The sequence below is a fragment of the Falco punctatus genome, assembly GCF_963210335.1.
Source record: "Falco punctatus genome assembly, chromosome: 11".
NCBI lineage: Eukaryota > Metazoa > Chordata > Aves > Falconiformes > Falconidae > Falco > Falco punctatus.
In genome coordinates this window covers 30,752,406-30,780,076 of record NC_137591.1, presented here as the reverse complement: position 1 = coordinate 30,780,076, position 27,671 = coordinate 30,752,406, and the positions used below count along the sequence as shown (strand labels likewise).

At 46.3% G+C, this 27,671-nt stretch overlaps 1 protein-coding gene across 1 annotated transcript in view; it reads right to left on the bottom strand.

Annotated features, from left to right (window-relative positions):
* Positions 1 to 27,574, bottom strand: part of LAMC1 (laminin subunit gamma 1) — a 69,133-nt gene extending 41,559 nt beyond the window's left edge. The window contains exon 1 of the mRNA XM_080407531.1: positions 27,029 to 27,574. Coding sequence (XP_080263657.1) covers positions 27,029 to 27,425 — 397 coding nt within the window. The 5' untranslated portion in view covers positions 27,426 to 27,574. The remainder of the gene's footprint in view (positions 1 to 27,028) is intronic.
* Positions 27,575 to 27,671: the final 97 nt, after the last annotated feature.

Genomic DNA, 27,671 nt, shown 5'->3' with positions numbered 1-27,671 from the left:
AGAACAAATTGTACAAATAGTTCTGTTTTTCCTCCTGTTTACCCTTAGAACTTGCAGCTGCAGTGGGAAGCCCTTCCTCCTCATCACAGAAGCCCCACCGGGCCATGAGTTGCAGAACAGCACGTAGAGCAAATCCAGCTCCTCCGCCCCCACACGCTGGACGCCCACATGGAGGGGCTCCAAATCTATGGCTGACCCCACCCCACCAAGCCACAAGGTCTAAAGCTGCCCACACAAGGGTCCAGGACCCATCCTGGCAGCAAGGGACCACATTTCACAGAGCAACTGTGTCAAGTGCCATCAGGGACAGATAAATCACCTGTGCTTCAAAAGAGCCTGTTTGGGGATTAAATGAAACAGATGTCAGCACAAAGGACATGGCCTGTTCCTCTCTTGCCCACAAGAAGCACCTGCTGCTTCTCTCTGCCTCTTGCTCCAGCTTGCAGATCCTTCCTGAACATGCAGAGGAGCTACAGCTGTTTCAGGCTGCGGAGCAGGGACAAGGAAACAGCCAGTGCCTTAGAGTATGCTCCAGGCTTGCATGTTCCCGAAATGAGTGGCAGGATGGCCAAGAGAGATTTCTGCCCTTGCACTCATGGCCAACTGCTTTGAGGATAAGTGTCCCTATGTGGGGTAGTGGAGCTGACCTTCCCCCTCCTCCCAAAAATACATAAATGGAAGATTTTTCTATTTATTCAAGCACTGTATATTTAAAATTAATCAGGGCATTATCCAATAGTAAGTTAGAGTACTGTGATGCTGTCTTAATAGTTGAAGTTCTTCAGTGTTTGAAGATGTTCCGCTCCTTTCAGCCAGTACTGAGGTTACCACCCACTCCATCCCAATTTCAGAGAACAGTAGGGAGGGGTTTAAGATAATACAGGCACATACTCCTTCAAAGCTCAATCCAAAGACCTTTAACTAATATCCAGCTTCACCACAGTATGCCCAAAACCATCTTACAGTCACATTGCCTACACTACAGCAAAGGATGCTGTTTCCTATACCAACTTTTCTCAAGTCTTTCCATCTCTGAAATTTTTCCTCCCCTTCTCCAAGCTCTTCTAAGTTTAATCCATGCTGTCGGCCCCCTCATTTCTCCAATAACTTCTTAAATTCGATCGCCAGTTCCAACCAGCACAGAGGTCTCAAGATTTATGGAGTTCACACGAGGCTTGCAGAGCAGTCATAGTGGTAACAATTTAGTGGTCATCTGACATTTCCATTCTTGCTTGGTTATATTTTCCATTACTAAAACAAGAGCCAAGATACAATTAATCCCACCTACCAGTGGAGATGCACCCAAGAACTCGGGGAAAAACACTCAGCCATGCATTAATTGAGACCTCATCAATAAGCAAACAGCTCTAATATTTCCCTTCCAGCACGCAATACAAAACAAGTCCATGGGGTATTTTATCTGCTGAGGCACTACTGAATAACCTGATCTCGCTGCAGCCTTTTGAAATTCATGAGAAACCACATAACCAACTTCATTAGCACTAACTTCACTAGCTGTGTCATCTGAAAATATTACCTCTTCACTTTTAAAGAGATTAAAAACCACAGATGCCAACAGAAGTTCTTGAGAAATCCTATTTCTAACCTCTGATGAAAAGTGACTGTACTTGTTTTTCCCTCCCCACCACAAGCAAATCCTGGAGCATAAAAAGCTTTCCAAGCCTACCCCACGCTCTAACAAGTGTTCTCAGAATTTTTAGTCCCAGGAACACAGTGTTTTGGTTTTTTCTCCTCCTTTCACTAAAGAGGCAAGTTGAGCTCAGGAGCACCACTGCACCCATCTGCCCTATATCCTACTCCCAGTCTAAACAGAGCCATAAGCCTCTTCTCTCCTTCTCTTCCAGAAAACCTGCCAATCACCAAGTACCCTCTTGGCTGCAGATGAGGAATACGAACAGGGTGTTTTCCTTTTATTTTAAATAACCTTAAGACCACTGCAACAAAAACTTCAGAGCTTGAAGCATTTACTAGTAACTCAACCACCTCACAGCTAAGCTCCTATGCTCCTTGCCCTCACTTTGAGGCAACATCGCTGTTTTCTCCGGACCACAGCTGTCGTAGGATGGGCAATTCCATCCAAATGTTGTTAAACTCACAAGAAACAGTGAGCACCCTCCCCTGGTAACAATGGCATTTGGCAGAATCTACCAGCTGAAGCTCAGCAATGAAGAGCAGAAAATGGCTTGTGTGTCACTTGTTCTACCAGTCAAACCTCCAACTAGATGGTCAAACTGACCCAACATCGTGCCCGGTGGGGCTTCCCCCAACACTTTCAGTGCAGAGCAGCAGAAACCCACATAACTGGTAACATCAACCCTTCATGAGTTCAACATTGCCAGCTATAAACAAAGTTATCAGTAAAAACAAGGATGCTGCCCTGGAAAGGGAGATCAGCACACAGGGAACCCCTGCCAAGGATGTAAGGCGGCAGATGAAACCATGACCAGGATTCATCCACACCCCAACACAACAGCTCCTTTTGTTCCAACGTCCACAACAGCAGGTGGGCTTTAAGCCTCTGAACCCAGCAGAAATGGCTGGGGTGACCCTGTCCTGTTGGTAGCAAGAGCTGTTGAACCAGCTCAATACGTGCTCCAGAAGAGGTGGACTCGAGCAAAGATAAGAAGTGACCCACACCTGAGCTCCTTCTGCCACTCCTCCTCCTCTGCCTGGAGGCTGGGCACACGTTTTGTAAACCACTGCTCCCACACGTGCAAACCAGAGCAGATCAAGCATATGTTTACATGTATTTACACATTCTGTTTACAGAAGTTCAGGAATTCATAAGATAAATAATTTCATCTGTCCACAGGGGGTGGGGGCAGGGGAGAAAACACTGTAAATTCAGAAATAAGCACCATCTGCTCCTCCTGACTGCCCCAGCCCACCCTTCCAGCTCTGATGAGCTCTTTGAACCAGGCTTCAGTAGCGCAGAGCAGAGAGCTGCCTTCCACATCACCCTCACTTTCACACACACGCAGAACGATGGCTCATTTGGCCAATAACCCGCACATGAAGCAGTGGGGATGAAAGCACCGTACACATCCTGCCTGCAGAGGCAAACGGACAACATGGGCACACACACGCAGATGTTTTCCAGCCCCCCCAGACACCTCATCTGTGAGCCTGAGACACTGCAATCTCTGCACAACCCCTGCATGTGCTGATGACTGTCCCTTGTAACGCAGCTGGTGAGATTTCAGCTTTCTGTGTTGCCTGAACTGCTGCAGAACCACAAGTACTACGTGGGGAAACACTTACTGCTATAATCAAATCAGCCACAGAAACCTCAGCTGTATGTTCGACCTGTTCTTGGAGTTTAGTATGTTGACATCCTGAACCATGAAAGATTGAAACAAATAAATCTAGCAGTCCTCAGATTTTTACTATAACCCCCAAACTGTAGCTCTTAGATCGGTAGGGATCAAGACCAAAAAGAAAGACACGCCAATTTATCTAACAATCCACGTACCCCTCCAGCCTACTTTTCTTGAGATGTATTTCTACTACAGTTTCTGCTTTCCAAAACAGTAGAAAAAAGAAAATAAGAGATCAGCTCGCTAGTGACAGTAGTAAAAACCAGCCCAGGGAAGATGTGGTGGGGAGAAGGTTTCAGAATTATCCGAATGGGAAATCTCAGTTGAGGGTTTTTTTCCTACCCACCTGCTTTTACTTTCAACCATTTTAAAGCTTCAAAGCTAAAAAAAAAAAAAAAAAACCCAACAAAAACAAACAAAAAAAAAACCCAAAACAAAACACCAAACTCAGAAGTAAGGCTTTTTAGGACAGCTTAGGGCCCTTCCAAGCTCTAGTAGCAGGACATAGTAGCTGCTCCATCACACTAACCCAACAAGAGGGGTCAAGTTCATATATTCCTAACACTCAGATGTGCAAAACTCACCTTGCATGTTATTCTACCGTGTGTCAGAACCAGTTCCTTGCTCTGGGGCGCAACCACCAGTGGTGCCTTTCAGACTTTGGTTTTAATAACCCAATAGGGAGAACATGACAATTCACACCTTTCACTTATTACTACAGTTACTGCAATGGAGGTTTGCAGAGCACCCAAAGAGAGGGACACTTGCAATTTCTTAACATGGCTTTGCAAACACCTAATTCAGGAGATTACTTCTTGAAAGAAAGTACTAAGTTCTGCAGAAAATATAAATTAACAAGAAAGTCTACAGACCTTCAATGCAAGCACGTCCTACCATGAGGAACAGCAGGGGCAGCAAGACATCCCTCGATCCTACCCAGCATGTTCTCTGCACAAACACTGAGATGTTCCCAAGTTGCCAGCTACAGTAAACGAGTGAGACAGCAGAAAACTTCACCAGCTCAGCTTCCCCTTTATCTTCTTTCCTGTCACTCAAGTGTTTTTTGTGAAGGCAGTATCTCTATGTTAAGTGGATGTAAGCACCCAAAACAGTGTATTCTGACAAGTTACCTTCTAACTGATGCTTAACCACCAGGAGCTCAGCAGTCCGCTTTGTGATCGTTACCTGGAAAATCAAGATCGTCATGAGCAAGAAACCATAAAAATCCCAAGAGGCACAACTGCACAGGGAGAAGTCCTCAACATGAACACCAATGCAGTGAGTTATTGTATTACTGCATGAGGAAGTGTCACGAAGAGGGCTTGGAAGTTTTCAAAACCAGATGGGACCAAGTCCTGAATAACCTGGTATAAATTCAACATCTATCCTGCTCCAAGCAGGAGTCTGGCCGAGAGGGGCTCCTGAGGTCCCTTTCAACCTCAGTTCTTCTATGAAGAGAAGCAGAATGGGATTAAGGTCCAGGCTTTAGACAAATAAACTCAGACACCTCAATATACATGACTGACCTCCTATGACAGCCAATGGCACCCAAGTCAAAGCAGTCAGGAGACTTGGAGAGCAGTCACACTAATGCTGATTCCAAGCCAGTCAGGTGAAAGTCTCAAGATTCACTGACCAAAAGCTACACTCAAGCCCCACACGGCCACATACCACTGGGAGTGAACTATCATGAGCATATCGCAGATGCTGACCTACATGTGCTGCTGCTGAAGGCTGACCTCTCAGTACACACAAGGGTCCAAAAGGGTTTAGAAGCACACAGAAAGGTTTCCTCATTTGGGCTGTTTTCCTTCACAGCACAGATTTGTTCAAGTCTGATTTTTATAGAAATTACCTGAAATGAGCAGGACTGCTGCTGAGCACCGCAGATGGGAACAGATGCTGCAGTCCCCTGCGCCGGCTCCGCGGCCCTCAGCTAACCTCTGCTGTACAAACCCAAACCCACACCCACAGTCAGTCTGCGCATAGCGGACGCGGCAGATGCAAAGGCAGTGTCAGTCTCTGGCACAGTCTTCTCTGCAAACAGCATAAAGCTTTCTGCAGGGAAGCTACTAAGAAATCAGAAACCCTTTTAAGGAAACTGAAAGCTGGGGGCAGGGTGGGGGGTGTGTGCGTGTGAAGCACTGCATGCAAGAGCATTGTATTTTCTAAAATATTTTCAAACTAGTAGAAAATGGAAATAATTTTCCACCAGCTGCACAAAACGGGAACAGAATACAACCCTGCTCTGTACCATTACCACAGGACAGGCGGCACACAGCACCCTAATTCTGCCTGAAAGAGTTCAAGGAATCCACAGCCAAGGAAGCAGTTGGTTACTAGAGAAGACATACCTACCCAACACACACACCACCGTACCCCCACAGCAGTAGCAAGGGAACTCAGCAATGAGCATATGTAAAGCCTTTATTTAACAGAGCCAAGGGGAAGACAGTTCCGTTTCATAGCAACCTCCAAGGTTTTGAAGTTTGTTTCTGTTCTTTTTTTGTGACAGAAACAAAATGTCCCTGACATTTTTCAGGAACAAAACTGTAATATGCTATCAGAGCTGGAAATCACCACCTTGCCCCTTCCAGGGGCATCACTCCACAAGCAGGCTGGGTAGAGGTGCAAAATATTTCATACTCAAGAAAAATTATTTGGCACTTTCCCTACCAGTTCAGATCAGGAACTTGAAACCCTGTCTCTGCAATCCAGGCTCGTGCTTTAAAAAAGTAAATACATAAAAATGTTATCAGGCTACACCAGACCAACTTCTCTTCCTAAAGCTTTAAAGCCAGAAGTGTTCCTGGTGATACACAGCTTTAAGTAAGAACGCCTATTTTGGCAAAACCTCATTTAGCTGAGGGCACTCTGCTCTTCAGGAGGTTAGGAAGGAAGCATCCAGCTGAGAGCCCCCAGCTATCTCTGCTCTCTGAAAAAAAAAAATCCTATTTCAGAGCAAACACTGCTGCAAATGAAGTTGTATGCACCACCTTCAGAGGAATAAAGAAATCTTCACTCTTTTTTCTTCACTGCAGCAAGCATGAACGACAAAAGCCCCCCCAGGCAGCTGCTCCTCCTGGCACAAGCCCACATGGAGCAGCACAAGTGCATCGCTCAGCAGCAGCTTCACAGAAGAGTCCCCCAACAGAAGGATTTGGGCTTCTTTCCCAAAACAGAGCTGCTACTTCCAGCTCCACCATGATGTTGCTAACTTCTCCTCGCCCACACAGACCAAGTATATCAGAGGATCAAACACCATGTTGATGTCAAGTTATTAGATGGTCCTAAAGGCATCGCTTGCCCTAGGTCCTGCTAGAAGCTAAAACCCAAACCCAGTGCAACGTGCAGCAATGGAAAAAAAAATATTTTTTTTTACCCCTTAAAGGTTCACATGTGTAGAAGAATGTCTCCAGGTTTCAGGCAGCCCCAGGGAAGGCAAAAAGGAGAAGAGGGCTGCAGAGCTGTGATACTGTGTGAAAGGACCAGCTGGGTATTGCCACCACCTCTGCTTCCTCCAGATTCCAGTGGGATTCCCAGTTCCTCGAGTCACAGGAAAAACCACTGCATTCACACAGGGACCACCACAGCTATACCTGCTGGGCACAGTCTGCACACAGGGGACCCCATCTGCGCTTCTGGCACCCAGCATGAGCCCCGTTTCTTTGTGAGGCAGATCAACCACCGTTGTTGCCTAGATTTGATTCATGTCTCCACACCACAACCAACATATCTGTTCATTTAATCTTCTACTTCTCTGTCTGGCCACTAAACTTCTTTAGAGCGGGGACAGGCAACGGTCAATTCCTAATACATACACACACAGAGATTTATTTTTATAATTGCCTTCAAAGAGGGGTTCATAGACTACTGCTTATATTCTTTCCCTCTCATGCAACCTTTGGTTGCATCACATTAAACTGCAGGTGGGATCCCCTCAATTGTCAAGTAGTACTTACTAATATCAGTTTTATGATCCAGCACAGAGTTTTGAAACACTATTTCACCTCAAAGGCAGCCTCGATCAGAAAGGCCCACTGACAATCAGTGCCTGACAATTTCTATCTCTGTAACCCTCATTTCAAGGGGCTGTGCTGCACTTAGGAGTATAAAGAGACAAAAAAAAAACCAGAAGGAACTAAATACCAGTTTGGGGGTTTTTTTTAATGGGCTGTTGGTCCAGAAAGAACAGAAGGGAAGGAAAAAAAGAATTGCCAGTGCTTTATTTTTGCACACTCAAAGACAGGGGAGGAGAGGTTTCCCTCTGACACTTCCAAACTGATGTATTTTCAAAACCAGGAGACAAAAAAAACACATGCAAAGGGGTAGACAAGAGTCCTGCAGATCAGTGCAAAAGCACTTTACTTCTAAGAGGCAGGACAAATACTTGAAAGCCAGGCTGAGTAAACAGGAAAGCCGTAGACCCCAGAAACAATACGATCAGTCAGGTTCCTTTTTTGGGTTTTACCACCAATTATTTCCCTGTGGTTTTGGAGAGAAGTTCCTCTTCAGCAATCCTCTCAAAAAGCGTATTAGCTCCCAGCAGTGTGATGAGTATCACAGACTGGATGGGCTGGAGAGCAGGCCCTTGCAGCGCTCACCTGCAAGCCTCCGAGTGCTGTGACCCACCAGCCAACATAAGCAGGACAGACATCAGCAAGACAAACAGGGCTGTTCCTCAGAAAACTTGGGAAGGGCCAACACTTCTTATGTCATTATGAATAAATTTGGGGGATCTGGGTGCTTTTTGTTCAGGTGTGCATCACAGTGCTGGCAGCAGCCCATAGACGACATCTTCCACAAGCCTAGGAACAGGTTATAAGGAACTTCTTGCAGCACACTTGAACTTCTAACACCATGCAACTCAGGCACCAAGCCAGACATGGTGGTTTTTCCACTCACCAGTCACTCACAGCACAGACCTGCCTTGAGGTTTCAGGCTGGTCCGGTACCATTTGCACCCTTTTCGTATACATGACAAATTCATGGAAGTACCCTTGAAAAGATCAGGTGCTGGAGCATCCCAGGTCGCTTGCTTGTGTGTGGACCATGACATGCTATGTCTGACACGCACCAGCTGGAAGCACTAACCCAGCTGACTACTAGCCATTGGGTGTGCTGCACAGCCCTGCCTGCAGGGCAGACACCTACAGACTTGGTGGGTCACATACTCCCTTGTGTTGAGCATTCCTTCTAGTCAGCAGCATTTGATTTTGGGAAAAACACCAGTAAATGGAAGAGGAAGGCATGAAGAACAGCTTGGCTTTTCCTATCACTTTTGCAGGAGAAGCCACATCATTTGACACCATTGTTAAAGTCCAGGCACTAGCAGCCAGGTGAAGATCAGTAATCTCTGGGTCTGCCTTTTTTTTTTAAATAAGAAATTTGACTAGCTAAAATACTGGGGGGGGGGGGGGGAGTGGGATTTCTTAAAAGCAAAATAATTATATGCAAAATACTGGATATAAACACAGAAAAACCCTAGATCTCTTCCATAGATTTTCATCACACTCTACAATTTCATGCCCCATGCAGTTGTGCCTCTATCACACACCAAAAGCAAAGAACAACTGTGTGGAGATTCTCAAGCTGGTACAAAGCCACAAGCGGGAAGTGGCTCTGAAATACAGAGGTTTGGCAGAAAACAATGAGAAACCACGAAGAGGAAAGGCCTCGCACGAGAGGCAAGACAAACGTGACGCTGAAAACCAAGCAGCTGCAACAGCTCAACCACTTTGAGCTTCAATTTCTTCCATGACAGTGGAAAAGGCAGTGAGGAATACAAAAGCAGTGGAAGCAAAAATGAGAGGAGAAAAAAAACCCTGAAACTAAGAACCTTTTTCCCCTCAACAGCTAAGTAGCTAAAGCTTTCTGTACCAACCTGACAAGAAAGTTCCCAGGGAAGCTAGCTGCCAGCTATATTCCCAAATTTAGCACAGAAATGTTGTGACCTATGACAGTAAATATTTCCTAACTTACAATCACAAGGATAAATAGAAACTGGGGAAAAAAAAAGAAAAAAAAAAGACTTATGGAAGCACACTGCTCATTTGAACTCCAAAAAAGCCTCAAAGCATAATAGCATTTTCTCACACACAAAAAAAAAAATTAGTAGTCTCCACTGTTTTTTTAAAGGAAGTTGAAAACTACTACTGTTCTTCAATGAAAAACCTCCAGAAATAATAAAATCATTTGCCAAAATCTACAAAATTAATTTCTGAAGATGGAAAGTGAATGTATGCACTTGCTCTGAATGTGTTTTAGCTGTGCACCATGTGAAGTTGCAGGGGGGCTACTCCCCTCACACTCTAGCCCCAGCACTACCACGTACCTACCAGGTCCAAACAATACACTTTTGCATGTTGGAATAAAGGCACAATCAGCAAGTGACATGGAGTGATCCGGTTATTTTTACAAAGTTTTTTATATACACTTTTTAGGATCTCTTTATATTATTAACACCATCTGTTGCACAAGTGTCAAAGCTGCATAGAAAGCAGCATCCTCCCGATGACGTATGATCTGATTTTGGGATCATTCCATGTCTGGGTGAGGAAGCACCATTACTTGCTCATTATCAAAATACACCTATTCCCCTGCTGAGCTCGGTCTTGAAGATTAGATGATCCTACTGAATTAGGGGGAATACTAATTACATGAGGAAGAGAGGAAGGAAAATCACAAACCTGTGCAGTACAGAGGAAGAAAGAAGGGAATAATCACCATGTTGAACTGAAGTTCAGAACCTTCCCTGATTTCAACCATTTTAGGAAAGCTAAAAAGAACCCTCCAAAAAAAACTCACAACCCCACAGCTTTTTACCTTTCCGTTAGTCTTATGTCCCAGTTTCCCACAGAACTGTGGTTCCACACAAGTTACAGATGACTTTCACAGCTGCACAAGAAACAGTTGGATACAGAATACCACCTGGCAAGCATTGTGCAGGCTTGAGATAAGCCTGCGGATCTGCTAACACCATCAGCAATGGCACAGTAAAATCTGTGTGGTCACCATAAGATTTCCGTGATGACAAAATGCAGATACCAACAGCTAACTGCTGCTACTATAAAGAAGCCAACTTGAGACTGAGAGCTCAGGAAATTGCTCCCCATCATTTCATGCACTATTTACATTTGGAAGTTCATCCCTGCAAGCGCGATGGTCAGAGATGCTCATGGTTTAGGTTTATATTTGGGGACACAGCTCCACAGTTACAGAATCCCACCAAATAAGGGCCTGAGTGCCTCTGTCTTCTCTTTTGAAAGCCTGCCTTTGGTTTGGGACAAGCTCAGTGAAGTTAGGGGCCCTGAAAAAAAATAATTTGTTTTTTACAGTGGTTACAACTGCTGGGGAGGGGGAAAATACAGAAACTTATTTGCTGCATGGTACAAATCGGTACAGTGTCATTCCTTCCTCTGTATCATCACTTGTGCTTTATTCCCTTATATATATGGGCTTGCCTGCACAGTGGTGAGACAAGGAACAAAAGAGGTTTTCTAGTAAAGAGTTGTACCAGAAAGCAAATGGCTTATTTCAGGTTCTTTCACCAACTAGCTTTGCAGTTGGTGCCTCTTAATTACAAAAGGCACCAGTTCCTCAGAAATCCCAAGCTCAGTCTATTACTTGCAATAATTGCACTACCTCGTGAATGGTATCACTCTGAAAACCTGATTTATCCCAAAGACAGTCTCTTCTTCACTCTGAAAAGCAGCTCCTCGTGTAAGGTCAAGAGGACATCAGAGAGCAACCCCTTCCAAAACCTGGTGCTTCTTAAAATACAAGGCGTGCTTCAGCTTCCAGCAAACCTGTCAACACCAACACAATGGCCCTGCTTTGAGCATTTCTATTTTTAACATTTTCCATCCATGCAAAGGACGTCTATTTAATAAACATAAAGAAAGCGTAACAAAAAAGAGAGTTGAACAAAACTTGTTTCAGGGCCAGCCTGATTTACATGAGCACAAGCTATAACCTTAGACAGCCTAAACGTATAGCAGGGGTTACCTAACTGCCAGCGTGTACCAGCCTCAGAGACAGGGGAGGTGCTGAGAACTGATGCCCGATCACCTCGAAGCAAGACAGCACAGGACAGAGTTGAATCTGATGCCAATGTTGATGCACGATATGCTTGTGTCACACAAGTGAGTGCCATCTGGTATAGCTGCCATGAAGAACAGATGCTACAAAGCATAAAGTTCACCTTAAATAGCTCGTTATTCATTAGATGTATCTGATCTCTTTAATTTTCTTTAGGATGCCTAGGATCGCACTGTAAATCCGAGTACTCACAGAGCGCCTTAAAAACCCCCTGGACCATGTACATGTGTGCACGCTATCTTTAGCAAACAAGCCTTTGCTTGCCTTGCTGGCAGGATTTGTCTTGCATTCAGGCTGAAGACACCCTGCTCCACAACGGTCACAAACTCGGAACGAAACTGTGTGTTTAGCATCAAAAATAAAGTGACCTGGAGGTTCTCCAGTCTCCCTCCCCGCAGAGAAGGCTGAGTACTCCAAAACCCCCAGCAGGACTCTGTGGCTTACATACCCCAGTGACTTCATGCTACTTTTGAAACCAAGCCCATTTTGGACAGCTTTCTAACATTATCTGGAGAGGAGGGAGTTGACCATTCACCACCTTTCCCCCAAAACGGAGGGGAGGGGAAAAGATGAAGTTGCACCACAAAACTGTGCCGGCACTTGCAAAGGAGCTTTCAGTGATCTGACAAAACAGCATCTGTCCCTATGCTCTACTTTCAGGCATCACTACCCATACATCCCTTACAGGGATAAAACAAAAGTCCTCGGTGTGTCCTCTGCCCAAGCACCCTCACAACCCCCCACCAGTGATCACCAAATCTCTTCCCAGCACATCAGAGGCAGCTCCAGGCCAGCAGATGGGCTGGATCCTTCCAGCAAGAGGCGCCTGGGCAGGAACTGCTGCATACCCATGCAAAAATGCATCCCTCTAGGGTTTTTTCTTGCTCATCTTTATCTCTGTGTGGGCAGGACACATACTAATGGGAGACTTCTGTAAGAAAAGCCCTCAAGTATGCTAAACTCGTTTTCCATACCTCCAGGAACCTGCAGATTAAGTAAATAGGTGAAAGTTGCATTTTAAAAAAAAAAAAAAAAACGAACACACTCCTTAGGACTCATGAATACAGTTTATTTGCAGGACCAACAAGCACTTATTTTGTGCCCATAAACAGAAGGCACAGACACAAGAATAGTTATATTCTACGAAGATTTATAACCATTTACTGGCTGACCGTTCACAGCAGCTCTATAAGCTCTGTAGAGGTGGCAGGTGACTTGCAGGAAAACCTCCCGGGAGACATACATGCCAATTTTTCATCTTTTAGGAAGCTTTGCTGACCCAACATCAGCCCAGCCAACCTGACACGTGAAGTACAATAATTCTGCAGGAGCTGTTCTAGTGATTAACCCAAATCGCTGAGACTCTTCAGCCTCCTTCTCTCCTTCAGCATACATTTAACTCCTAAATATGCCATGAATATCAGCAGCACAAGAGTCTTTTATGGGCTCTATCTCATCCATCGCTATGGGAACTCCAAGCCCACGAAGAGAAAAGCAAGTCATTATGGTATTATTAATTCTAAAATGAGTAAGCCTACAAATTGGATTGCATGGGGATATACCATCTCAATCTTCAGCACCATTTATGAAAATTAGTTTCATAAAACTTTTTTAGCCATTCTTTGTGATGAAAAGCTTTTTAAAAAGACAAACAAGTGAACTGTTTATCAAGTGATTCTTCCACTCTAGATCAATCTGTTGCCCTTCAGTCTGCTTCCAGAATAGTCAAGCAGCTGCATAAACAACAGTTTGCCTACTTATTTTAATGGTTCATTAAAAAAAAACAAATTTCATTATTACTGCTTATGCAAAGTCAGCTAAAACAAGCTAAGACAGCTGAATCTCTAAATAAAGAAGTTTTGCATAAACTGAATTCTTGTAGAGTTTTACTTTAACTTACATACATGAATGTCTTCTCTATGAAAATTCTGCCTCAGAAATGCTCTCTGATCTCTCCCGATCTTTTTCTCCAGTTTCTTACTTCAACCAATGACCTGCATCCATGTCCAAGGCACAAAAGTGGAAATTTCAAATTGCTCATTTCCTTCCTTATACAAGTCTCAGCTTTCAAAGCTCACAGTAGCTTACCATAACCTGAAGTCCTCACTTTGACTTCAGCTTATCACAAAAGTCCTTTAAAAAAAACAAAAAACAACAGTTTTAGGGTGTTCTCAAAATTGGCTGCAGCTGATACAAGTCAGTTCCCCCATCCCCCAGCTGTGCATCCCCAGTGCCTCCTTCCCACCAGCCAGCACTTACAGGGCCGCAGGCACATCCCAGTATCACCAAGGCCACCAAAAGGTTATCTTTCCATCAAATTAGCCGTTGGGTCTTAATCAAGCAAGCTAATACAACCAGCCAAGGGCTGTGTGACTCCTTGCCCCCAGCTGCTGTGAAGTGGGTAGGGCTGAAAGAAGCCAGTGTGCCCTGAGGGACTGCGAAGCCACACCTTCATTCCTTGCCTCCCAAATTTTAAGCACCCCACTGAGCCACAGGACCCCTGTTCCACAAGGACACTGTGCAACTCACACACACAAAAGGCTTCTGCCTTGTAATCTGTTGTCACAGCAACTGACACAAAACACACGGTATCAGCATGAAAGGCTTGCGAGGAGTGGAGGGGGAAAGGGAAGCGCTACATGGGCAAGCAAAACGGTATAGAGATACAGGGCGAGTATTTGATCACATCTTGACTGCTGTTAGTCAAGCCCAGAACAGAAAGCCCGAGCCTCCTACAGCTCATCCTCATGGTTTATGCTTCGTTCTGGAAAATCACAGGAAGGTTTGGGTGAGAAGGGACCTTTAAAGGTCGTTTAGTTCAAACCTCCTGCCATGAGCAGGGACATCTTCAGCTCAATCAGGTTGCTCTGAGCCCTGTCTGACTTGACAGTTAATGTTTCCAGAGGTAGGGCACCTACCACATCTCTGGGCAACCTGCGCCAGTGTTTCACCACCCTCATTATAAGAAAATTTTCTTTCATCTAGTCTGAATCTACCCTCTTTTAGTTTAAAACCACTATACCCTGTCCTATCGCTACAGGCCCTGCTAAAAAGTCTGTCCCCATCTTTCTTATAAACCCCCTTTAAGTACTGAAAGGAAGTTGTTTAATGATGATTTGGCTGGTAATGACTATTTACCTTGGTAACATTCTTCAAAGATACAGGCATGGTAGACAGAAGATGCTGCAGGAATGCCTTACCAATTATTTATTAACCCCTTTTTAACTGCTGATTCAGAATGACCAGTAATCTTTTCCAACAAGGTAAGAATCCTCCCCTTCAAAATCTTTAAACAAGTCTGCCTCAAGGATGGAGAAAAAAAAAAAAAAAAAAAAAGAAAGAAAGCACACAGAGCTAGGAGTTGCACACTTTTAACTACAAATGCTTGTTTACACTTTAAAGAAAATCTCTGCTACCAGAACTTAAATAATCATTAACTCCATGACAGAAAGACTATGATGTTCCACTCCACAATATGCAAAACCATCATCCCTTGTCTCCTTCCATCTCAGCAAGCAGATGCAAGAATAAAGAAGAGGTCTTAGCATCTACCGCAAGAAGCAGGGCAGTCAGAAAGCCAGTACAATTTTTTTTATTTTTTTTCCCCCTAGAAAGTAGTGAGACTGCCCTTATTTTGGACCTGGCAAGACACCTTATAGTACCACCTGAAGCAAATGCCATCTCTTTCCCAAGGGTAGCCAGGCACCCCATAACTTGATGAGTAACTGCTACATAGAAAACAGCTTTCACAAGCTCCATGCCTACTTTCCAACCAAAACTTTCTGCAATGCATTACCTTTTCTGCTGAGTTACCTGTGCTGAAACCTGGCTTTAGAACACCAGCAGCAAGACAGCAAAACTAACAGATTTAAACTGTATGTTTTAAGACAAGCTGCCCCTGAGCAGCCAGCACAGCTACCTGAACAAAGCAAGCATTTCTGCAGACTGCTACAGGAGCACATTCTCCATTTGGATTTTGGACTATTACCAGCAAATTTCTTAAGCAAGTCTGGACACGCGTCACTCCTCAGAGGGGGGCAATAAAAAGTTTTCCCCTGTTACACTAATTACACACAGAGATCAGAGGTATGACCCAGCACTCTACACTTTCACATCCTCCACAGGTCCAATGGCAACACCAATTCATTTACTTGAGGTTTCTTCCAGCTGGTCTCTTGTGGTTTCCTGAAATCCATGAGCAGCTTTCTGCAGCCAGGGAGGAAGCAGCAGGGATGCCAAGCACATGGGATGCCCGGACCAAGCAGCTGTGTGTTTGCAGGAAGGACAAAAGCCAGCAGGGCTGCCAGCACTGCTGTGAATTTCAAAGACTCATACAATTTAGCCAGGCACAGTTTAAACTTTCCGTTACACAGTGCTAATGGCACAGGTTAATGACTCCAAACTCTATTCCTTTTGCTGAACCACATCTCTTCCCACAACCCCTCTCTATGTGCTGTATAAACACTCAATACCACTCCTATCGATAGGATCACCATTTCAAAACGCGTTTCATTCCCTCCCACTGTTTTCAAGTTAATGTCGACTTTTTAGAGGTGGGAGCAATTAGAAAAAAAAAAAAAAAGTTAAAAAAGCAGGATTTGGGGGACAGAAAGGCTGAGAGACAGGGTCCTTTCCATCTGCCAGAGCAGCATGTTTAGTTTCTACCATACAGTTCACAAAAGAACATGCCGTAGCCCTGGTGTTGCAACACAGGCCAAAATGACATGAAAAAGATGATTAACTCACTGACAAATTAACAAGGAGACATGTTTATTACAGGGTTTTGCAACTGGAAGAATTAAGATTCCTATAAAAAAAATGTAGCCTTTTCCATGTAACAACTAGTGACACTGTCCAGGCAAAGATCAGTGTCAGCAGCGCAGACCATAGCACAGTTATAACCACACATCCAAACCAATTTGGTGAATAAGAGAACAGTCAAGCACACCAGAAAACCAGTCCAGTTCCTCCCCTGACACAAATAAGAGCTTTAACCGAAGTGCTTTAACCAAAGCTTTCAACCTCTGCTGACAACTGCAGTACTCACGAGCAGCTAGTGCTGCAGCTGCACCACAGCTGCTCCAAGCTTTTTCGGACACCATGGGTAGGTGCCATGAATGAGCTGTAAAACATTACTTGTCACCAAAAACCCCGGGACTGTTACTGCCATCTTTCTGCTTGAGCTTGCAGAGAATCAAAACACAGAAAGGCAACAAAACAGACTTTGGGAATCTTCTTATGTCCTTCCCCAGTGCCACCTATGTACATTCAGAGCCACAGACAAAACACATTTCTCCAGAGATTTCTAAATATATCGGTAGATACCAAATTAAAAGTCTTTTAAGGGAGCCTCTTGGATAGTTTTTCATTAAATTGTGTGCTCTGTACCCAAAGACCAGTGGCAGTCTGCCAAGGAATGGAGAGAACCAGCCTGGAGCGCAAGGGGTATGCCATGTTCAGGATTTACAATCTTTCCAGCATTTCCAAGCAAGTTATGGACTTCTCATGGCACAGCTCCTACATCTTACAAGGAATGGAAGTACAGAAACATAAGGCTAGAAAGAAACCAGTAGCAGAGAAAATACACCTTAGGCTGACCAAAACCTCTAAGTGCTATCCCTTGCCTGCTCGCCAGGGATAGACAAGCAATATGGTCTCATCCCGCAGACTTTCAGCCAGATGCTCACTCATGATCTATGCTGGCAACTTCTAGCAACTTCTTCTTCACCCAATAGCCTCAACACTCTGATTTAAAGAAATTTAATTCTGGAAAAGGAAAAAGATATTATTTGTTCCTGCCTTTTTTGGATAGGGACAAGCAATACTAAAGTCACTTGCAAGGGAACTGTGGTTTCAGAGCTGTAGTTCTGTTTCCTAGAGTTATTTACCAAGACTGGAAATAGCAATCCTTCATGAAAACCCCAAGCTTCCCTTCCTAACCACAAGCCAGAGACTCTGACACTGCAACAACCTACTTGCAATATTTTCAGCTAAACTGCCAAAAAGAAACAGACATTATATGCACACTTTCTCGCAGTAGTTACGATAAAAGTAAAAAAGGCCCTTATTTCCTAAAAGCGCTCTGAAGCCCTTGGAAAAGCTCATCTCTGCATCATTACTTCCAAAATAATCCGTACTTTGTTCAATAAGGAACTCAGATTTAGCTGCCTCAATGCTGGAGGCACCAGGGATGGCCCTGCTTGCTCCCTTGCAACCAAGGACTGCTGGCGGGAGGGTGAGAAAGGGGCAGCACACACGTAGGGATGTATGCCGAGTCACTCTGCTTAGAAAGCAGAAGAGCGGTGACTCGTGTAATGCTGGTAATTTAATCAGTTAACTCATGCCTGCAGAGCACGGATAGAGGGGACCGAAAAGCCATCTCAGTCCAGAGCACCCTTCCCAGCTCCACCAGCAATCCCAGCAGAGGGGGGACAGGAGAAGGAGCAGGCTGAGAGGCAAAGTAGGGAGAAAAGTAGATTTCATTAAATAGACACTGCATAAAGGCAAGACCTTGCTTTATTTAGAGTTCACATTTCACTCCGGCAGCAGCAGCAGCAGCCCCTGCTGCAGCTGCCCCATCCCTGTTTGTATCTTCTTCGTAACCCTGCTGGGAATCAACAGTGGAAAACATTAGTTCTTTCCGACAAAAAAAAAAATGGCTTCAACTCAGGAAAACTTGTCCTTCAACAAAAGGCTTCCCCTTGATCCCAAACCCTAATGTGTGCAAGAGGACAAGCTACAGAACAGTATTAAGCATTTAACAATTCTGGACTTCCATCGTACTTATCTGAGCATCGCTGGAGTCCGACCAAAATGAAAACCACCAGCCTCTTGTCCGAAGACATGTGTAAAGCAGCGAGCATAGGAGGGCAGCAGCCACACTACCCACACAGGCTGAGAGGCTACTGCTGGGATGAGAACCACAGGGACATCTCAGTTCAACAACCCCATCCCAGGGAGCAGGGGGAACCTTCCCAAACTGGACGGCCCAGGAACATCTCGGAACCCAGGGAATGGGAGCAGGAGGGAGGTGAAGCCCAGGCAAGCTGCAAGGAGCTTCAGAAAGGAGAAGAAAGGGAGAGGGGTCTAGAAAACACAAGTAAAGCAAACAGGAGGTCTGCAAGCTTAGAGCAACCACCGCCTTAAGCATCAGCTTCTTAACTAGTCCATCCAGAAGCTGATTCAGTGTTGAGAATTACTCCGGACAGGACAGCAGGACCCACGAGACCCGTGAAAGCAGCTACCGAAAGCAGAGAAAGCATCAGCTGGAAGGAAAGCATCAGCTGCTGTAACAGAAGTAGGTTGCTGGGCCAGCCCCTGCACCCCTACCGCCACAGCCAGGAGGCAGGGCAGAGGGAGACACTCCAGATCCCCACAAATAAACCACAGTTTTTTCAGAAGCTGGGAGGCAAGGGCAGCAGGCAGGGCAGCCTGTCCACAGCTGCTCCCCAGGGACCAGCCCCACACGCTGCCGGGAAGAAAATCCCACTGCAAAATCTCACCGGATGGGAGCATGTAAAGGACTGCAGATGAAAGGGCTATAAATAATCATCATGCACCACAGAAGTCTTAGGACAAGAACATTTTCTTTTTACTCGGGTCAAGCAGTCCCACTTAACACTTTGATACCAAGAAGCATCTGATGGTAGTTTTTCCAGAAGGGACTGATTTTTATTCCACTAACCTCAGTAAGAGATCCTCCCAACACAAAGCGCTCCTTTCAAAGCATGTAGCTTATACTCCACAACCTTGTAAGCACAGCGTAAGAAAGCACCAAGAAAACAGCCCATCTATCCCTCTTGATGAGGTTCAATGCAACCATTTGCTTAAAGAGTCTGAGACACATTATCTTCTATTTAGAAGATTAGATGGATTCACTTTCCTGAAACAAAATACACAGGAAAAAATATTAAAAAAAAAAAAAAAACAAAAAAACCCACAGCCCAAGTGCGACATGCTGCACAAGCAGCAGCGCACAGCGGTGGGAACAAGGTCCTTCCTGATACCGAGTAGGTTGAGCTATAAAGCAGACCTTGAAAACTCAAAAGATGAAAGCAGTGTTGCTTAGAACTGGGCTGGTGCCAACCCCAAAATCTGCAGTGCTCCCTTGGCCCTGGAGCACCTGAGAGAGTGAGCATTTCAGGCAACCCACGGGCTACTACATGCAGTCAGCCACTGGCCACTTAAACACACAGGTGCTGGGGAAGAACAGCCCCTGCTACCAAGCAGGTTTTGATGTTTGGTAAATTTTTAGGGGGTTTTGGTGGTTGTTTTTTTGTTTTGCCTTTTAAAAAAAAAAATACTCCCTAGGCATAGCTGATCTTTCTGTTGTAAAGGCCCCTACCAATGCAAGGGCCAGGTCTTCCTCCTTTCCACTTCAGGCCACTGATAGGGGCCAGCTGCCAGTCCTGACACCATTTAACAGTTCTGCACCCTGATCTTCCCACATCTCAAGATTCAAGAAAATTACCTCGTCCTCCTGTAAAACACAGGAGCCACTACAAAGCCAAGTCAGATAAATATTTCTCCAAACATACCAAACTCTGCAACAGACACTAGAACATTCAGAAAGCTGACCCAAGAACCCAGAAATGCTGGATCTTCACAAGATCTCAATAGATAGTCTCTAAAAATGCCTTAAAAATCTTCCCCTTCCCCCACAAAACCAAGAAACCCCCAAACCAACTGAACAAAGAAGCCCTCAAGCTACCTGGAAGTCTACCTCCCATGTACAAGATGGTACTAGCTTACCTACCAAAGAAAAAAAAATCCAATAATAGTTTTTGGATACTATTTCTAAAAGAGGAAATTTTGAAATTCTCCATTACTGAACACAGCTGTGTTGTGTCAGAACTGCAGGCATGATTACCAGTGGAAACAGCTCTTTGATGACTATCACACTGGAATATCTAAAACAAGTAGAAGCATGGAAACCAGAAGCGCTTTGCCACCCAGTTTCAAAACAAAATGCTGAAGATCACTGAATAATATATAAGGGGGTTGGCTGGGGGTTGTTTTTGGTTTGGGTTTTTTGTTGGGGTTTCCCCCCCCTCCAAAAAAAAATCATCTCTCAAATAGGCTGGACTGAGGAGGAGATTAAAGACCGAGGCTCATTTTTTCTTTAAATTGAAATAAAGTTACCTTGCCATTTCAGAGCCTTTTTACAGGTGATGAGTTTTCACCATTTTCCAAGCTTTTACATCTGATGAATTCTGAGAAATCATTGTGTCTTACCTCAAAAGCACCTAACACACCCCACAAAGGCTTACAGCAGCTTGCACCTGCAGTCTGGCAGACTACAAAAGGCTGGCTCTCCTCTCAGCATTCCCCGTCCCATTTGACAACTGTAAACGCCTACTAGTAGCAGCTCTTTAATCTCATGGTGCAGTTGCTTCATTAGCAGCTGTCCTAAACCTCTTATCAATACTGATGTGACAGCCAACATCACCATAGTACCAGCAAGCTGCTAGAAACACGACATTATTCAAGGGATGCTACAGAGAGCAATCCCAAGTACATCCTTTGCAGATGGCTTAGCATTAGGAGATTGTCCTAGCATTACAAAGAGCTTTAAACACAGCTAGTGATGCCACAGGTCCTCCACACCAGGATCCACATTCATCCCTCACTTAAAGACCGTACAGCTTAATTTGAGACACACAGGGCTACTCTGCACCTGGGGGGGGACCCCAATATACTCCTGTTTGCATGGCATTACAGCATACCCAGCAAGAGTTTTTTGCAGAAATACTTCATTTTCTTATCAAAACACACCGTGGTAGCCACCAATAAGCAAGATTTCATGGTTAAGTGACACGCAAAAGCAGGCTGAAACAGCTCTTCTCAGGCAGGAGCTTACAAGAGGGCCTGCAGCCCCAGGCTGAGCTCCTGAAGGTTATTATGAACCAGAGACGGTGACGTTAGATGCAACTAGTTCAATTTAACACACCAGACCTCGTGTCCCAGCTAACTCACAGGTACAAAAAAAGAACCAGACAGTGAGCCTGCGTGAAATCACTCAGCACTGCAGTCACCAGTGATGGCAAGTGATGAATTAAGGCCCTGAGGACACAAGCGGGAGGTCTCCGTCTGACAAAGGTTGCATGATTAAGGACACACTCACAGTCGTGTTTTTAAGAATTATGGTGAACTAGAGATCCAAATTTCCCATCCTATCCATCTGCGCTGGAAATTATTTTCTCTACATGTTTGCAGAGCAATCCCATTTTTCATTTCCGTGGGAAGTGGCAGCCTCGGATTTTCACTTGCAGAGTCAAAGAGATTGCGAGAGCCTCCCGAAGCCTCAGGCTGCAAGAGAAATGCTACTGAATAAGCCAGAAAATTTTCAGCAAGCTAACCATTCTGAGCAGCAAACGACAGTTTCCAAGATTGAAACCTACAAAAGCAACTATCTGACTGTGTCAAGTCCAGTGATTAATCCTCCCAGCAACGCAGGGCAAACACCACAAATAGCAGCTGGTTTTGCAGCAAAATACCACACAAGCTCAGCTCTCTCCATCCCCCAAAATAAACGCTCTGCCACGTACAGTACTCCCAAAGACGTCACGCAGTGGCATCAGCACCCCAAGAAAGATGCAGGACAGAGGAACTGGAGAAAACCTGGGAATTTAAAGGGTATGCGGGAAGCGATAAAGAGCTTTAAAGCGACTTTATATAACCGCACTAAACAACTGCTGGCCATTAAAAGCCCTGATCTCTTAACTACTCATGTTGAAACCTGCAAATTGTAAATCAAGCCTCTGCAAAACCAACTAAAATAGAGTCCCCCCCCAGGGCTCCTCAAATACCACCGTGAAGCCACTGTGGCGCAGGGCTGGCCCTTCCCAGCCCTGGCTCAACAAGTCTGCGAGGGCTTCCCAGCGCACCCCGTAACGCCAGCCTAAGTGCCGGAAACACTCTCCCAGAGCATTAATTACCATTTCTCAAGAGTTTTCAAATTGCAGCTATGCTACGCAAAACTTCACGTGCGTTCGTCCTGCTTGCTGGCAGTTGGTTTCACGGTGGTTCCCTAGGAAGGCAACGAACCGCAGCCTCGTAAACTTTTAATAGGATAACCAGCAAACCAAGGGCATCGCTCTGCTGCACTAAGTAAAACAAAGCAACTGATTGCATCCCAGCAGCATAAACTAGGTACTTAATTTAAGGCACACTTTATAGCCCTCCATTAAATGAAAAAAAAAAAAAAAAGAAGCTGCTTTTCTGCACTAAAGAAAAAAATCTCATCTGCTACAAACAACTGGCAAATCAAGCTGAGGCTGAACACAAGAACTGGCATCTTGCCTAGGTTGCCTTGTAAATGCCTTCAAATGGCAGTCATACCCCAAACTACACTCTGCAGACAAAGTATATATAACCAAGCACCATCGCTCTCCTCAAAGCCAAATAAAGGACTGAGTGGTTAGAAAAGGAGGACGTAAAAGAGACAGGCAATCCATTTCTCCTAACCACCAACCGTTTTTACAAGTCTTTCTTTTTATACATACAAGATACCATCCGGCTGGGTGACATGGGTTTCTAGGCTGGTCTACAGCAGGGATTTCAGAAGAATTCAAGAGCAGGAACACTCAGCTCTAACCACAATCCATGCCCACAGACACAGCCGACATGTTTTTAATGAAGGTAACCAGCGATTTCATTTTTCTTCTTGAAAAGCAGGCTAGCAGAAGGCTGCCTCCCAGCACCAAACACCAGCTCCTCTTCCCAGGCAATGACAGGAGTAGGAATTGGTCCTTCCTGCCTACAAGGCATCCCTGAATTCACAGCAGAGGCCACCAGCATCATCGGTCAAGCACATCTCCTGGGCACTGTCCCTGCTGAGATGCAGTGGGGACTCACCTGCACTGGGAAAGCCAGACCAGAGTGCTCCTAGCTTGCAGGCTGATGATAAAAGCACAACTGCTCCCAGCAGAGGTGGGGCCACCCCACAACAACCAAAGAGCCACCAGCATGCTGAGGACGCTGCCTCTTTGTCCGAGGAACAAAACACGAGGATCACGATAGCTGAAATCAAGCAGATCCAAGCAGAGAGTAAAAGTGGTGGGGAAAAATGAGAGATGCCTCCAGCAGGGCCAGCTGGGAAGAGAACAGGGAGGCACATGTAAAAGTGGATTTTAAAAGGTGTGGAAACAACAGAAAGCACAGCAAAATTAGAGCTGCAGAAGGAAGACGTGAGAATCTGCTCTGAAAGAAGAGATAAATCTGAAAAAATATAAGCCCTTAATTAACACCATTCAGCACCAAAAATACTCCATGCTACTTCTTTACCCCTTCTTTGAGTGCTCAAAGGAGCATCTTTAACACACGTCTTTGTTTTGGTGCATTAGGGGTCTAAATAGCAAAGCTGTGCTAAAACATACGCACACAAAGTGCTGGGGAGATGCCAGAGCTATCCCAATGCTCCCAGCAGAAGCAAACAGCACAGACTGTAAAAATAACGTGACATTCTGGCTTCAAAAAAAGCAGACAACTATCTACATACTGTAATGCCTCGGCTGCCATCTTCTATTTAAAAGCTGGCACCGCTGCCGCATAGTCCTTTATTCCTGGAATATATGGGAACATGGCGGGAGGGTAGTGTTGGGGGGCTGGCGGGGGGGAACCAAAAGACTGGTTGGGTCGAGTCAAAATTAGAAATAATTCAACCTGAGGAACTGGAAAACGGAGGAAGTGAAAGGAAACTTTTAAGATAAGTGGAAGAAAGGACACAGCAGTGCTCCCCCTCCTCTCGCCCACTAACCTAATTACCCAGACACCACCCTGGGAATGGGTTCAGCTTCCCCCTTCTCCTGATTCACAGCTGCAGACTCACGTCTCCGAGCCTCTCCGGGGAGGCCTCTTACTTAGGGGGTCTTAATACCCTCTCGTACAAAGAGAAACAGCTTTTATAACTCCAGATGTTCCTTGTGCAGGGACTGGTAATTACGCCAACTCCCCTCTCCCCAGGGAACACCCTAACTTCTGGGCACGTATTTCCTCTCCAAATACTTCCAGGGATCCAAGCCCTTAACTCTGTAACAGTGATCTGCGCTGTATTTTTCTGTATCAGGCTCTTTGCTGGCATCTAGTCCCCAAACCAAAGGGGTTTTTTAACTTGTTTTGAACTACAAGTTGTAAGATTCAAAGAAACCCACATTCATATGTTGGCAACAGGCCCACAGCTCTTATTGACCTCTTGCAGGTTCCTCCAAAACATTACTCTGATCTACACTGACTTAAGATCACTGGATGTTAATTGAGACATCCCAAACTGCAGAAAACTCAGTGCAGGACGGCATTTACATGCTGAAAGCCTAGAGTCGATGCTGCCGGTCCTGAATGGGTGCAAAGCAGCACTAACCATTCAGGATACCAGTGCCTTTAGAAATAAAGGCAACTGCGGAATCAAACAAGGATACGGGTTTGAGCACACAGCCTAATCCTCAAAGATCTTGCAGAACTAACTGCATAAAAGGGCTTTGTGTCCCAGAATGCATTTACGTCCTACCGAGTACAGAAATACTTGTTAAGCTCTTTGCCTCTTCTCTCACTGAGGTCAATAATTAAGTGTCCCGCAGACCATGGTGCGCCATGGGGAATGGCCCTCAGGCACACAGAATCCAAATGCGGCACCCAACAGTTCATGCACACAAAGATGGTTTGAAGAGTTCACAGAAGCAGAGCAGAGCAATGCTGCAGAGTTTGGGGCACTGGAGATGCCCCAAATGGCACTTTGCAGTGCTTGACGGTTCTTCAGCCTGCAGTGAACTCAGCAACGCATACAAAGTCATACAGGAATGTCTACTGCTCACACAGCACATGCACAGATAGCTTAATGCTTCGCTGCTAGCTGTCTTAAAACTAAGTCCTGCCACCACTACCATGCCAGTAACAAGTTTCTGATCCTTCAAAGGCTTTACACTACAAATATGCCACCCAAACCCCTAACTCGGGGCGGGGGGTTAACAAATGGGGAAAAAAAAACATCAAGTATCTGAATGTCACGCACCTTCTGCTTAAAAGTTATACTCTAGCCTAAAATACGCCAGAGCAAATATACAAAGCTACAAGAGTCTGCAAACAAACCTAAAACCCAAGTGACTAGCAATCATATTGCAATATTACAGTATTTTAAAGATGCAGTTTTCATCACAGAAACATGCACATTTCTTCAGTGCTCAGGACATGGCACATTGTTTGCTTCAGTGTGTCGGAACAACATTATTTTTGTAATACCCATATGTACGTATGCATATGGGTGCACAGAGTCAAGGACAGCAGTAATGCAGATGTGTCTATAAACTAAACTTTACCTTGTTAATGAAGAATGATGATGATTTATATTAAGAAGTTGAGATAAAACCTTAGCTTACTGTTTTTTCCAGGCACCTTCCATAAAAATTTCCAAATGTACAAAAAAAAAAAAAATGATAAAGATAAAGAAGCCTTAGTGACTATCTCCCCTCATCCAAATGACTACATATGCTTCTGTGGTGTATTTATTTAGAAGCTCCTAACACAAAGAAACACTTCAGGGCAGCAAGGCACTCCCAGCTGCTGGGGCAGATGGATGCGCTCAGGTGACCCCAGTACAGGGCTGGGCACCATCATCCCATCATCACCTCACCAGCTCGGGTGGGAGCTTCCACACAACCTGCTCGCAGGCTGTCAAACCCAAGATCCAGCTGCCTGACCCCTAACGTAAGTTTTTTTCCTCTGGAAGTGAGACGCGCTACTGACGCTAAACTTAAGATTCAACAGGCTGCTCTTGATTAGAAACTGTGAATGGTTACAGCAGGACTTTTTTTAATTTTCACTTTATTTGATGACATGAGGATATAAGCTGTGGTTTTAACTTTCCGTTGGCTGGCTTGTCCTCCAGTTCTAAACAATCACTCTTCCTCCACGTCATGAGAGCTTAAACAACTGAATGCACAGGGGAAAAGAAAAGCTTGCCCATAAGCCAAAGCGAGGGCTAAAACACTTTATCCCGAAGGAACCTCTGGACATGCCAATTATGAGAAAATTCACCTTTTTTGTTAATGACTCGATGTTAGGAGTTCTGCGGCAATGCTGACCGCTCTCTGACAAAGCCGCCCCCCCCCCCCCAGCACCTCACGGGCAGCGCTGCCCCGGCGTACCAGGGTACCGGGCAGACGCGCCCGGCAGCCTGCAGGGCAGCACACGGGGCATCGACAGCACTGCCAACGCGGGCTGCGAGGGAGCGACCCCTTCAACACTCGGTTTGGCTCTGCCTCTGCGGAGGAGGCTGAAATCCAGGTTTGGAAAGGGCCGTTCTGCAGCTCAGGTTCTCCTCACGGGCCAGCAGCCGCGGGGCGAAGAGAAGCCCGCATCGCGCCCTACGGGACCGAGCCCTCGGCCACAGCCGGGACTCCGCAGCCAGCCCGTACCCGGGACGAGCCTCCCCCAAGCCGGCAGCCAGCCGCTTACACCCACCGACACCCCGCGCCGGCCACCCGCTGCCCCCAGGGGCCCGGGCACAGCCCCCCGAGCGCCCCTCAGCCCGGCGCGGCCCCGCCGCCTTTGGCGCCCTTTTCCCTCAGGGCGGCGCGGGGCGGCGGGCGCTGCCTTACCCAGGTGGAGGGTGAGGTTGACGGCGGTGGGGTGCTGCACGCCCGCCAGCATGGTGCGGCTCTGCCACCAGGTGGCGTCGGCCGGGCTGTTGTAGTCGGTGAGGAAGGCGGCGCCGTGGCGCAGGTGGGGCTGGGCGGCGTCGCAGAGGTGGCAGGACTGGGTGACGCCGGTGACGCCGGTCTGCACGCAGTACTCCTCGGCCGGCGTCCCGCACGTGTGGGTGGCCAGCACCGTGGCGTTGAAAGCGGCGTTGACGAACTCGGGCATGCAGCGCTGCGGCCGGCCGCTCCGCTCCTCCGTGCACTCGTCCATGGCGCCGCCGCACCGCCCCGGCAACCACAACCACAGCACCGCCAGCCACAGCGCCCGCGCCCGGCGCTGGCCGCCGCCCCCCATGGCGCTGGGCCGCCGGCGGAGGGGCTGGCCGAGCGGCGCGGGCCGGCGGAGGGGGGCTCGCTCGCTGGCTGCCGCCGCTCCGCGCCTGGCCGCTGGACGGGACGGGATGGGCCCGGCCCGGGCGAGGCGAGGCGGCGCGCGCGGGCGGGGGCGGGGCTGCCGGCGCGGGGCAGGCCGGGAGCGGGGTCCCTGCTTAAAGGGGCGGCGGCGGCGGCGGCGGGGCCCGCTCTGAGGGGCGGTGGCGGC